Source organism: Hyperolius riggenbachi, chromosome 10 (assembly GCF_040937935.1).
Source record: "Hyperolius riggenbachi isolate aHypRig1 chromosome 10, aHypRig1.pri, whole genome shotgun sequence".
NCBI lineage: Eukaryota > Metazoa > Chordata > Amphibia > Anura > Hyperoliidae > Hyperolius > Hyperolius riggenbachi.
Genome location: NC_090655.1, coordinates 281,108,197 through 281,121,408, shown reverse-complemented (window position 1 = coordinate 281,121,408; position 13,212 = coordinate 281,108,197). Strand labels below are relative to the sequence as shown.

General features: G+C 48.3%; 1 protein-coding gene across 3 annotated transcripts in view; it reads right to left on the bottom strand.

The window, feature by feature from the left end:
* Positions 1–1,025: 1,025 nt before the first annotated feature.
* Positions 1,026–13,212, bottom strand: part of LOC137535503 (zinc finger protein 761-like) — a 29,473-nt gene continuing 17,286 nt past the window's right edge. For all 3 annotated transcript variants that reach the window (XM_068257338.1, XM_068257337.1, XM_068257339.1), the window contains 2 exons: positions 2,842–3,121; positions 1,026–2,539 (listed from right to left, as the gene is read on the bottom strand). In XM_068257338.1, the coding sequence (XP_068113439.1) occupies positions 1,026–2,539; positions 2,842–3,121 (1,794 nt within the window). The remainder of the gene's footprint in view (positions 2,540–2,841; positions 3,122–13,212) is intronic.

Here is a 13,212-nt window from a genome sequence, read left to right as displayed (position 1 = left end):
GGAGAGCTGTGGTGAGGGACACATAAGATGCCAGGAGCTGGAGGAAGCCCCGGGACACCGGCTGGGAGGGGAGCTGTGGTGAGGGACACATAAGGTGCCAGGAGCTGGAGGAAGCCCCCGGGACACTGGCTGGGAGAGGAGCTGTGGAGAGGGACACATAAGATGCCAGGAGCTGGAGGAAGCCCCGGGCACACCAGCTGAGAGAGCTGTGGTGAGGGACACATAAGATGCAGGAGCTGGAGGAAGCCCCCGGGACACTGGCTGGGAGGGGAGCTGTGGTGAGGGACACATAAGATGCCAGGAGCTGGAGGAAGCCCCCGGGACACCGGTTGGGAGAGGAGCTGTGGTGAGGGACACATAAGATGCCAGGAGCTGGAGGAAGCCCCCAGGACGCCGGCTGGGAGGGGAGCTGTGGTGAGGGACACATAAGATGCCAGGAGCTGGAGGAAGCCCCCGGGACACCGGCTGGGAGGGGAGCTGTGGTGAGGGACACATAAGATGCCAGGAGCTGGAGGAAGCCCCGGGACGCCGGCTGGGAGGGGAGCAGTGGTGAGGGACACATAAGATGCCAGGAGCTGGAGGAAGCCCTCGGGACACTGGCTGGGAGAGGAGCTGTGGTGAGGGACACATAAGATGCCAGGAGCTGGAGGAAGCCCCCGGGACACCGGCTGGGATGGGAAGCTGTGGTGAGGGACACATAAGGTGCAGGAGCTGGAGGAAGCCCCCGGGACACTGGCTGGGAGCAGAGCTGTGGTGAGGAACACATAAGATGCTAGGAGCTGGAGGAAGCCCCGGGACACCGGCAGGGAGAGGAGCTGTGGTGAGGGACACATAAGATGCCAGGAGCTGGAGGAAGCCCCCGGGACACCGGCTGGGAGGGGAGCTGTGGTGAGGGACACATAAGATGCCAGGAGCTGGAGGAAGCCCCGGGACGCCGGCTGGGAGGGGAGCAGTGGTGAGGGACACCTAAGATCCCTAATATCAGAGTGTACTGAAAGCCAATCACTGGAACATTGACCACTAACTCATGTCTTCTGATCTGCGTGGTGAGACCTCTGATGTGTGGCAAACTGCCTCTTATGTTCAAAGCATTTCCCACACTCAGAACAGTAGTAACCACTCAACAGGGTGTGAGCCCTCTTGTGCTTGACCAGGCAGGATTTATTGGCAAAGCGTTTCCCACACTCCGGACAGAAATAGGGCCTCTCGCCAGTGTGAGACCTCTGATGGATGACAAGCTGAGACTTGCGGGTAAAGCATTTCTCGCACTTGGGGCAGGAATAAGGCTTCTCCCCTGTGTGGGATCTCTGATGGACGACGAGCTGGAACTTGCGGGGAAAGCATTTCTCACACTCGGGGCAGGAATAAAGCTTCTCCCTACACTCAGAACACAGAAACGCCCTCAGTCCTGTATGCAGCCTCTTATTTATAGCGAGGTTGGACCTGAATCCAAAGCGTTTCCCACATTCGTGACACGAATATGTCTTCTCGCCCGTGTGTGAGCTAAGATGTTCGGAGAACCGCAACTTCTGCCCAAAGCATTTCCCACACTCGGGGCATGTATATGCTTTTTTCCCTGTGTGCGATCTCTGATGTACTGCCAGCTCCCTCTTCTGTGCAAAATGTTTCCCGCACTCAGGGCAAGGATATCGCTTCCTCGCCACGTGAGAGTGCCGATGAGCGACCATCTCATACTTGTATGCAAAGCATTTCTCACACTTAGGGCAAGGATAGGGCTTGCTCTCCTTGTGAGAGCGCTGATGAGCAGCCATCCCACGCTTGTATGCAAAGCATTTCCCACACTCCGGGCAAGGATAGCGCTTCTTCTCCACATGAGTGCTCTGATGAGCGACCATCCCACGCTTGTACGCAAAGCATTTCCCACACTCCGGGCAAGGATAGCGCTTCCTCTTCCCATGAGTGCGCTGATGAGCGACCATCTCACGCTTGTACGCAAAGCATTTCCCACACTCAGGGCAAGGATAGCGCTTCTTCTCCACATGAGTGCGCCGATGAGCGACCATCTCACGCTTGTACGCAAAGCATTTCCCACACTCAGGGCAAGGATAGCGCTTCCTCTCCACGTGAGAATGCCGATGAGCGTCCATCTCACGTTTGTATGCAAAGCATTTCCCACACTCCGGGCAAGGATAGGGCTTACTCTCCACGTGATAGCGTTGATGAGCGACCATCTTGTGCTTGTATGCAAAGCATTTCCCACACTCGGGACAAGAATGAGGCTTCTCATCAGTGGCAGAACTTGTGTGAGCGTCTAAACTAGAGTTCAATGTAGATTGCCCACCCTCTGATCCGGAATGCATGTCTTGCTGTTGGTCTCCACGGTGACATCCTGCAGCCTCAGGTTTCACAGTGGCAGAGTGGCGGGGGCGCCTATATGCCCTGCGAGGCCTGGGCTGGGAGTCTGGGGCCACGGCACTGCCTTCCAGAAAATGTCGTGTCGTCACCTCTATCTCCATACTACATTCTGGGGCCGGGGTGAGGTAGTTCCATGAGGGGTTCCTGACACCAGGACTGCGCACTGCAAATACAAACAGAGTGTCAGCTGATTACACAACTGCAGAAGCCTCAGGGCAAGCAAAACATTCCCATAGGCAAATAAGCCCCACCCAGGAAGCAGATGTGGGGAGTTATAGATCAAAGCTTCTAGCAACTGACACCTTCTATCAGCAGTTTATTTGGGTTTTCAGTGATTTACTCACCCCAACCTTCCCACCCTATTGCGGATCACTAGATTGCTGGGAGGAGTTTTAAGTAAAGGGACTGATCATGCTCTTAGCAAAGGAACTGATACAAACAATATTTCTGGTTTTTAAATCTAACCTGAGTTTATCTCTGTATAAATGTCTTCCTCTTTAATAGTCCTGCTAACTTCACTCTCCTCCGTAGACAGCAGTTTGCTTCTATCAGGCGATTTTTCTTCTTCCTGTTTAATGGTCACTCGTATTACGCCCTCCTCCATAGACTGCTGATCACTCCTCACATACGTCCCTTCTTCCTTCTTACTTATCCCCATCAGGTCACCCTCCTTCGTAGACTGCTGATCAGTGGGGACATGCATATCTTCTTCGTCAACAACTTCCACTTCAAATGGCTCTTTACTCTGAGTGATCAAATAATGAAATTAAATAAATTATATATGTGAGCGTTAATAAGCTGAGAATACATACAGCGGTATGAGAATGTGAGCAGACCCCATATAAAGCTTACATATGTGGACATATTGATATTTTATAAGACATAGATTTTTGGTAGACTTATAGATTATATTCAGTCATTGTGAGGTTGGAAGGTCTGATTTTGGCCGCAGTTTATTATTCTGACAGAAGGTCTCACATTATCCACTAAAATAAAATACAATTTATAGTGGATCCTGTAATGGTGCCCAGGCCCTCAGAAACCATAACCTTTCCACCACCATGCTTTACAGTTGGCAGACTCTTATGCTGAAATGCTAGATTTTGTTCACTCCATCCATCTCACCTGGCACATGAGAGGAAAACTCACATATCCACATGAGAATGCACAATAGCTGTTGCCATTGGGGCAACCTAGGTTTGGAAGTATCCTACATCATTTATTAAATAAATGTATATTCCACTACAGGCCTAACTACTCCACTATGATGAGCTCTTGATGGCCCTGTGTGTTCTTTTTTCCAGAAGGTTACAGAATTCCTTTGATACTATCTCACCGATTTGTGTCTAGGTGTTCAGGACGTTCTTGCTGGACACCAATGGTTTCATCTTCTCCCACTTATTATGTGCATCAAATTTCTAGATCTAAGTATCTAATAGAACATGCATACACTCTGAGATTGCTGGTTGTGAGCGCTACCTGCAGGCCCAGTGATGACATGCTATGAATCCTAGTCAAGTCCTTCAGCTTCTCGGGTTCTGCATGTGGAGAGTTGTTCCCGAGACAGGCTGGGAAAGCGAGAAACGGTCGGGAATGTCACCACTTGTGGATAATGCTCCCAACACTGGGATAGCACAGGTCAAATTTTCTGGGGATCGTTTTACTTCCATTCAATGGTGAAAATACAATACAACCCCCACATCTCCTTCACACCCATTCTCTTGCCTCCTCTTGGTAGATGAGGCCCCTTCAATGCTCACACCCCTCCCCTTGCCTCCCTTGGTGCCTTTCATAGTCTTGGGGCCCATCTCACAAGGGTCATAAAACAATTGTGGCCCTCATCAGCTTCACACCCATAACCAGTGTAGCCACAAACACACCTGATCTGATCTGATGTATAGTCCCCTGTATGGGAGGAAGGGAAGGGTAGTAGACGGAATGTCCGCATCTGCGTAGTGGATGGCCTGTCAATCACTCAATCATGGAAGCCAATAGAAAGCTCTTAATGTGACCGACATCCATAACACACCCATGGCCCCCCCTACAGCGGGATGTGACTAGTTAACCCTTGTAAAGCTGGAAGTTTCTCTGCATATAAAAGCGATACCTAGTTTTATGGCTACATAACTTTCACTTTCCTTCTGCCATACTCTCTCTCTTTGCTTTATTTTAGTTTGTGAAGCCTAGTTTAGCCAAATTGTGATGGAACGTAGCTCAGCTTAGTAGCGCTGACTTCTGATTGGAAAGCTGCCTAAACCAAGGTCTGCAATGATATCCATATTCTTGTCTGATGACATGAACACCTTGTATTCCTGATCGAAGCCAACTACTTGTTGGACATCCATGGTCTACATCGATCTGCTACAGCTGTGTGTGTGAATGTCAAAGTAGAAAAGAGATTACGGGGTTGATTCACTATAACAAATAGCGCGCCTTGTCAAAATTAATATGCCTTATCAAAGTAGCATAGCGAGCGCTACAATGTATGTATGCCAATTGGCAATGATGAGAGCTCCACTCGTCCTGTCCTGAGCCCCTGCAGGTTTAAAGGGGAACTGAAGAGAGAGGTATATGGAGGCTGTCATGTTTATTTCCTTTTAAGCAATACCAGTTGTCTGACTGTCCTGCTGGTCCTCTGCCTCTAATACTATTAGCCATAGACCCTGAACAAGCATGCAGCAGATCAGGTGTTTCTGACTTTAAAGTCAGATCTGACAAGACTAGCTGCATGCTTGTTTCTGGTGTTATTCAGATACTACTGCAGAGAAATAGACCAGCAGGGCTGCCAGGCAACTGGTATTGATTAAAAGGAAATAAATATGGCAGCCTCTGTATACCTCTTACTCCAGTTCCCCTTTAATCACTTTAAAGGACATTATCCCCACACTTGGACAATAAACTGCCTGTCAAGTTTCCTGTCAAGTGACAGGCAGCCTATTGGGCCAGTTTATTTTTCCACTTTGTTGCATAGGATTGCATGAATAGTTGGCATAGATTTCTAGAAAAAAAAATCAATCCAGTTTGTAAAGATTCATTAAGATCCCCTTGACAGTATAGCCAGTTCTTTTAGTTGTCAACAAGTCCCTGGACTACTTGCGGTTAGCCTTTAGCAGTTATAACGCATTGTAGATGGTAATAGTCACTCGTATATTCATATTGCACAGCAAGACAATCTTCTACTTTGTGAACATCAGCAAGATGCTGCCGCCATTAGATAGCATTTCATATGCCTAGAAGTTGAAATTTGACAAGCGCTATACCAGCCACTAGTTCAATACTCTTGCAGCAGGCATCAGAAGCCGGCGTCGTATTCCGCATCATCAGCCATAGCGGCTCAACAGCGTATCATATGCAGTCAGGCTTACGTTCATCAGTCACATTTGCATCAATAGCTGACTCGCAGCAATACTTATCAGCATGATCGATGAATCGCACGTCTTTGCAATAGGAAGTGGATGTCCCCGATGTCGGCTGTGTATCAGGCTGGCACTGTGTCGTAGCAGATGCAGCTAGTAGGCCAAATCAGTAGCGCTGTTCGTGGCATGAAGCCTGGGCCTGGGTGTGAGGCAAGCCAATAACACGTGATCTGCGTTTACGCGTTTCGCCCCGCCCCTGGGGCTTCTTCAGAACGTCACCACGTCATGCATGTGGTCAGGTAGGGCTTAAATAGTCAATTTGAACATGCGCAGGCATTAAAACTAGAGATGCTCAAATCTGAATCCGGGTGAAACCCGGATAGTTGCTGTCACAGACCGCGAGCCGGTCTGCGGGTGGGGTAAATCGATCAGCGTCAGAAATCCTCTTACACGGTCATTTGTTCATCGCGAAGGGTAACCCGCATTCGCAATTTGATGAACTGACTCGCGAAGGGAGCGTTCTGATACCAACCGAATCACTCCACACACATATACAATTCAAAGATCTGCCACCAAGCGAGTTACACAGCCCGCTACTGTAATTTTACTAGGACTTCGAGAACACTTTAGTAACCCCTAGCAGTATGCAAGAATCTGGGCCAGATCGTTATGTCTGGGCCGGGTTCTCGCATACGGGTTATAAATGTATACTTCTATTAAACACAGGGTAGCGAGTTCAGGAGAATAGGTACGATTGTGTATGTTCAGCAACAGGTCATAACCGCTAAACGATTTTTAAACGTTTAATAACACAAATGCATTACATACAGTTATATACACCTATTAACATATAAAACACAGAGCTTAAAAATAAAAGGAATAAAACAGAAAGTTCTTACTTAGTTAGCTGAGCAGTCCATTTGAAGCATCAAGAAAATAGTCCAGTTTAAACGTAGGCATTCAGCTTAAAAGTCCTTTGTACACAACATGCGCCCGGTTCTTCCGTGAGCACATGTCTGGACTTCCCTAGTCGATGTAAATTGAAGAACTGGGTGGAGTTCCTTGCAAACGCTTTTTACTGACCAGAGTTTTGGGGCGGTCACTACCTGGAAAGTAGGTGTGTTGGAGGCAGGGTTACCTCCTGGCAGTCAGGTTACCACCCACAGACTTGGAGCAAGGAATGTACCAATTATTAATAATTTGTGTAATTCCGCCCCAGATGGGTGCATCGCAGATCCGAGACCATATTCATAAGCAGCATGCGACTCTGTATTAAATGAGACTATACACGCCTAGTCTAACGAATTTGCTCTACGCATGCCGGATAAAGCGGTTTCTCAATTGATTCCTGATAGCTAGAGAAGGATAATTCATGTGAATTATAGACCTGTTTCCTAGGTATCAGGAAATGTAATTTTGGTCTTGCTGTGACAAACCTATTTTGAATTATTAATAAGTTAACGTTCCCTTTGTGTGAAGCTATACGCTTGGAGGGAAATTTTGAATCTCAACCAGTTTGAGCTGGTTTTCCTTTTGGGGAAAGATGAGCTATGTACCAAATGGCTTCTCGGCAGGGGAGCTAGCCAAGTGTGAATCCTGTCCTGACCTGAACAGGATGTGGGGGGAGGTTACTGTACTCAGTAAGAGAGAGGGAAATTGACATCTATTGTGCATTTACCCAAGACTGACAGGGACTGCGCACGACTATTGCGAAAATCGCTGGCGTTTACGCGCACGACCTCCGTAATGTTCGTCACATCTCCCTCCTACCAGCCGGACGCACAGAGTGGGTCTGCATGACCCGCTCTACGCGGCGCTTAGCTACTGACCGGGTTCTCGACTTCTTATCTGACTGCCCGTTAGACAACTCACCAGAAGCGTAAGGCCTCATGGTCCGGTGTGTCCCAGTGTCCGCTTTGCGGACGGTGCGATGCACACCAACAGGCTTACCGCTAAAGGCCTGGCTGGGTTTGCGTAGCGCTTCCTGTAAGGGAGAGAGTCGCTGGCTGACATCCGGGTCACTTCCTGACTCTCGGGTGTCAGCCTGCGAATCTGGAAGCAGCGTGGCATACCCCTGCTCTAACTGACTACACCTTGGCACAACATTTTGGTCAGCACAACCTAGGTGGACATTAGAGTACATTTTAAAAAACGAATTAGCCTTTACCTGGGTGGCGAGGCTTGCCCCTTCTCCAGGAAGGATAGAGGGTGGACCTGTGGGCAGTTTTGCACTGGGTTGCTTCTGCAAGGGGAAGACCTGCAAGGGTGAGACAGGGAAGGAACGGCCTGTCTCCACCAGCTGTTTGTTAACAGCAGACAATGGTGGAGCACTCTGGCTGTCATAGCAGGAGGGGAGGTCTAGGCCCCCAGCTGCCTGCTCTGACACCTGGCCTGCTTCCACTGCCCTGGACGGATATGACCCAGGCAAAACAAGACTGTTACCTCTTAGATTAGAGACTGTCACATTTAAACATACATCATTTTTAGCACTGTGAGATTCAGCATGAAAGCTATTAGCAACATCTGGTACAACATTAACATCACAGTTACGTTCATTTTTCACATGTACACAGGTATCTGGAACAACAGTGACAGGTTTAGAGTCAGACAAACCGTGACTAGACAGCTGTCCATTAGAAACAGGTACCGCTTCCTTCCCTCCTTCCCTAGGAGGGCTAGGTACCATTACCCTGGCTGCCTCCCTCTGTCCCACCCCAAGCTTGTACAGTACCTGAGTGGGTCCAGACTGGCAATCCGGGGTGTTGATCACAGGTTCATAAAAGGATCGTAGGGTGCCAAGATCGGTGCCCAACAGCACAGGCACTGGGATGTCATCTGTCACCCCCACAACTTTTGACTGGCGGCCCCTTCCCCAATCGAGAACAACACGAGCTTTGGCGATGCGTGCGTGTGTGCCACCAACTCCCAAAAGTGTGACACGCTCATTAGGCAGGAAATTCTCCCTGGCTACAAGATGAGAGCGAACCAAGGTAAGCTCTGCGCCTGTGTCGCGGAAACCAACAGCGATCTGGTCGTTAACTTCCACGACTTGATGATTTCCGGAAAGTCGAGGATTTGCTGCTCCCATGACGAGGTAGGCGTGTGCAGTAGAGGATGCGCTAGCCACTTCTGCGCTAGGCTCTGGAGACGGCGTCCTCACCTCGGGGCAGGCAGACTTGAGGTGTCCTCGCTGTCCACAGTGGTAACACTTCGGAACATATGTGGCATCAGACGGATGAGTAGCAGGTGCAGCATCCGGCCTCTGTGGCTGTGGGACCCAATTCCCACGGTTAGCAGGGGGAGGAGAGCTGGGTTGCATAGGTCTCCCCCCTCTCCAGCTCTGGGCTGGAGGTTTGCGGCTGTCCGGCACACGGGTGGCCACAAAAGTGTCTGCAAGTTCTGCTGCAGTTTTGGCGGAGTCCGGCTTCCGCTCCAAGACAAACTGCCGGACATCTGGAGTGCAGCAGTTCAGCAACTGCTCCTGCACGATGAGGTCCTCCAGACCTTGGTGAGAGTCTTTTTTGAGGCCCCGTGACCACTGCCTGAACACAGTCAGCAGGCGACTCTCCAGGTCGGTGTAAGAGTCGGTGTGGCCTTTCTGCAGGGAGCGAAACTTTTTGCGATAGACCTCTGGGGTCAACTGATATTTGGCGATAATTGCAGCTTTTATCGCAGCATAGTCATTGTCTTTCTCAGCGGGTAAGTCCACAAACGCCTCAAGCGCTTTGTCCCGCAAGTTGGGTGTCAGATATCTCGCCCACTGCTCCTGGGGCAGATGATGCTGACGACAAGTCTTTTCAAAGGAGTGTAAATAAGTGTCCGGGTCGGTTCCCTTCTCCATTTCTGGGAACTTAAACTTTGGAGTCCCAAACGGGCCTGCTGTGGGCCGGGGTTCCGGAGCACTTTGCGAGGGATTTTGGCCTTGCGCTCGCAGGTTGGCCATTTCAAGGTCATGTCTGCGTGCGGCTGCTCTCTCCTCTCTTTCTGCTTCTCTCTCAGCAAACCACCGGCGCTCGGAGGCTTCCCGTTCCGCCTGCTCCCGGCGTTCTGAGGCTTCCATTTCCGCCTGGCGCTGGCGTTCTGCACGGTCAGCATTTTCTCTGACCATCTGCATGTACAGCTCAGGATTTGTCTCCAACAGCCTTTGTAATCCAGGTTGCATTCCAGCATCAGGAACACAGAACAGGTTGGCATGGGCGGGCTCCTGCCGGCCACCATGCTCCTCAGCAGTTACAACGACCGGTTCAGACGCGGTACCGTTTTCCTCTGGGTCTGGAAGTGGGTTGCTTTGCTCCAACCGCTCACTTTCCTCTGCCCCAGTTACAGCACCGTCTGAACCAGGAGTGTGCTCTCCCAGCATCTGCTCCGGCTGGGTATTCAGTCGCAACAAGTCCTCGATCAATTGCGATTTCTTTTTTCTATAAGTCACAATGCCTTTTTCCTCACACAAGTTTACTAGGTCTGCCACTGACATTTTCTTGTATCTTGCTGCAGCCATTTTTGCCAAATAAAAGATAGGATAGGAAAAGAGATTGGGGGGGAACTCTGTGCTACACGTTTAGTCTATATAAATGGTAATGCACCGGTTATCGACCACAGATTTTTAATCTGTTCTGGCAGGTTAATCAAATAACGTTGCCGTTGATGTTCTGAACATACACAAATCCCAATAAGCTGCCAAACAAATGTCACAGACCGCGAGCCGGTCTGCGGGTGGGGTAAATCGATCAGCGTCAGAAATCCTCTTACACGGTCATTTGTTCATCGCGAAGGGTAACCCGCATTCGCAATTTGATGAACTGACTCGCGAAGGGAGCGTTCTGATACCAACCGAATCACTCCACACACATATACAATTCAAAGATCTGCCACCAAGCGAGTTACACAGCCCGCTACTGTAATTTTACTAGGACTTCGAGAACACTTTAGTAACCCCTAGCAGTATGCAAGAATCTGGGCCAGATCGTTATGTCTGGGCCGGGTTCTCGCATACGGGTTATAAATGTATACTTCTATTAAACACAGGGTAGCGAGTTCAGGAGAATAGGTACGATTGTGTATGTTCAGCAACAGGTCATAACCGCTAAACGATTTTTAAACGTTTAATAACACAAATGCATTACATACAGTTATATACACCTATTAACATATAAAACACAGAGCTTAAAAATAAAAGGAATAAAACAGAAAGTTCTTACTTAGTTAGCTGAGCAGTCCATTTGAAGCATCAAGAAAATAGTCCAGTTTAAACGTAGGCATTCAGCTTAAAAGTCCTTTGTACACAACATGCGCCCGGTTCTTCCGTGAGCACATGTCTGGACTTCCCTAGTCGATGTAAATTGAAGAACTGGGTGGAGTTCCTTGCAAACGCTTTTTACTGACCAGAGTTTTGGGGCGGTCACTACCTGGAAAGTAGGTGTGTTGGAGGCAGGGTTACCTCCTGGCAGTCAGGTTACCACCCACAGACTTGGAGCAAGGAATGTACCAATTATTAATAATTTGTGTAATTCCGCCCCAGATGGGTGCATCGCAGATCCGAGACCATATTCATAAGCAGCATGCGACTCTGTATTAAATGAGACTATACACGCCTAGTCTAACGAATTTGCTCTACGCATGCCGGATAAAGCGGTTTCTCAATTGATTCCTGATAGCTAGAGAAGGATAATTCATGTGAATTATAGACCTGTTTCCTAGGTATCAGGAAATGTAATTTTGGTCTTGCTGTGACAAACCTATTTTGAATTATTAATAAGTTAACGTTCCCTTTGTGTGAAGCTATACGCTTGGAGGGAAATTTTGAATCTCAACCAGTTTGAGCTGGTTTTCCTTTTGGGGAAAGATGAGCTATGTACCAAATGGCTTCTCGGCAGGGGAGCTAGCCAAGTGTGAATCCTGTCCTGACCTGAACAGGATGTGGGGGGAGGTTACTGTACTCAGTAAGAGAGAGGGAAATTGACATCTATTGTGCATTTACCCAAGACTGACAGGGACTGCGCACGACTATTGCGAAAATCGCTGGCGTTTACGCGCACGACCTCCGTAATGTTCGTCACAGTTGCTATCCGGATTTTACCCAGTAAACCTGTGTGCGGTGGGCAGGGGGGGGGGGTCAAGCTTACCCGTCTGACGTCTTCTTCGGTCCATCCCTCGGCGCCTCCCACGATGCGGCCCACGCGCATCACGTGACTACAAAACACTTCCTCCTTCAACCCGGAAGGAGGAAGTGTTTGTAGTCACGTGATCGCCGCGTGGAACGCATCGAGGGATGGACCGAAGAAGACGTCAGACAGGTAAAGCTTGACCACCCAGCCCAGCCGGCACACAGGTATCTGGGTGAAATCCGGATAGCAACTATCCGGTTTCACCCGGATTCGGATTTGAGCATCCCTAATTAAAACTGCACTGGAGAACTGCTCATTATCGCCATCTTGTGGACATTTTCAATATCAACTATCGCATTAAACCCAATGCTGTTATAAAGTATATTGCCTGCTTTAATCCATTAAAAGAGTGGGGCTTTTTACTACCATCTGGTGGATATATGTTGTATTGCTAATTTTTTCTTTTCTTTTTTCTTCAATTCCCAAATTTCATTCTATAAATAGCTAGCAATTACCACCCAATCACTCTAATAATTGTTATTCGACCCACTAGAATGTATTTACACTAATTGCAAAGCGTATAGTCTATCAAATATAAGGAGGCAGCCTACTCGTATCGCACAAAATGTCTCATTACATTCAAAACACACATCAATCATTCATCCATGACGGACATTATAGCCTAAAATTTCATATATCCCCATCAAAGAAAAACCTTTAAATTCAAATCTGTATTTAAGTCACGAGGGCTAAGTGTATCTATCCAGCACATAGATCCAATAACTCTCCTTTTTATACAGCTGTACTTCTGAATTCATAGATCTAATACCTGGGTCCAGGTGATCTATTGCTTTCACTCTCCACCCTGACGGGTCAGAATTATGATAGGTAGCAAAATGGGATTCTATAGGCGTTTATCCCTCTTTTTCTTCTTTCACGGATTTGGCAATATTCCCGACATGCTCTTGTACACGTGATCTCATTTCTCTTTTTGTCTTTCCTATATAGAACTTACCACACGGGCATGTCATCATGTAACGCACATTTCTTTGTTTTACATATCATGGGATACCGGATATCATATATCCTGGTGCCACTTGAGTTAGTAAATGTATCTGTAACCTCTACATATAGAACAATCGTTACATTTGTGCATACCATTCTTACGTCTAAGAATTGTTGTCTAATAGGTGCTTTATAGTCTGATGACGTCAGCATATCTGAAAGATTCTTGCTTCTCCTCGCTGTAAGTATAGGCCTAGGTCCAACTATTTTGGCCAACTTTTTATCCTCTAGCAAGATCATCCAAAATCTCTGTAAGGTGTCTTTCAATCGTCCCCAATGGGCACCAAATGTCGTAATTAACCTAGGGTATT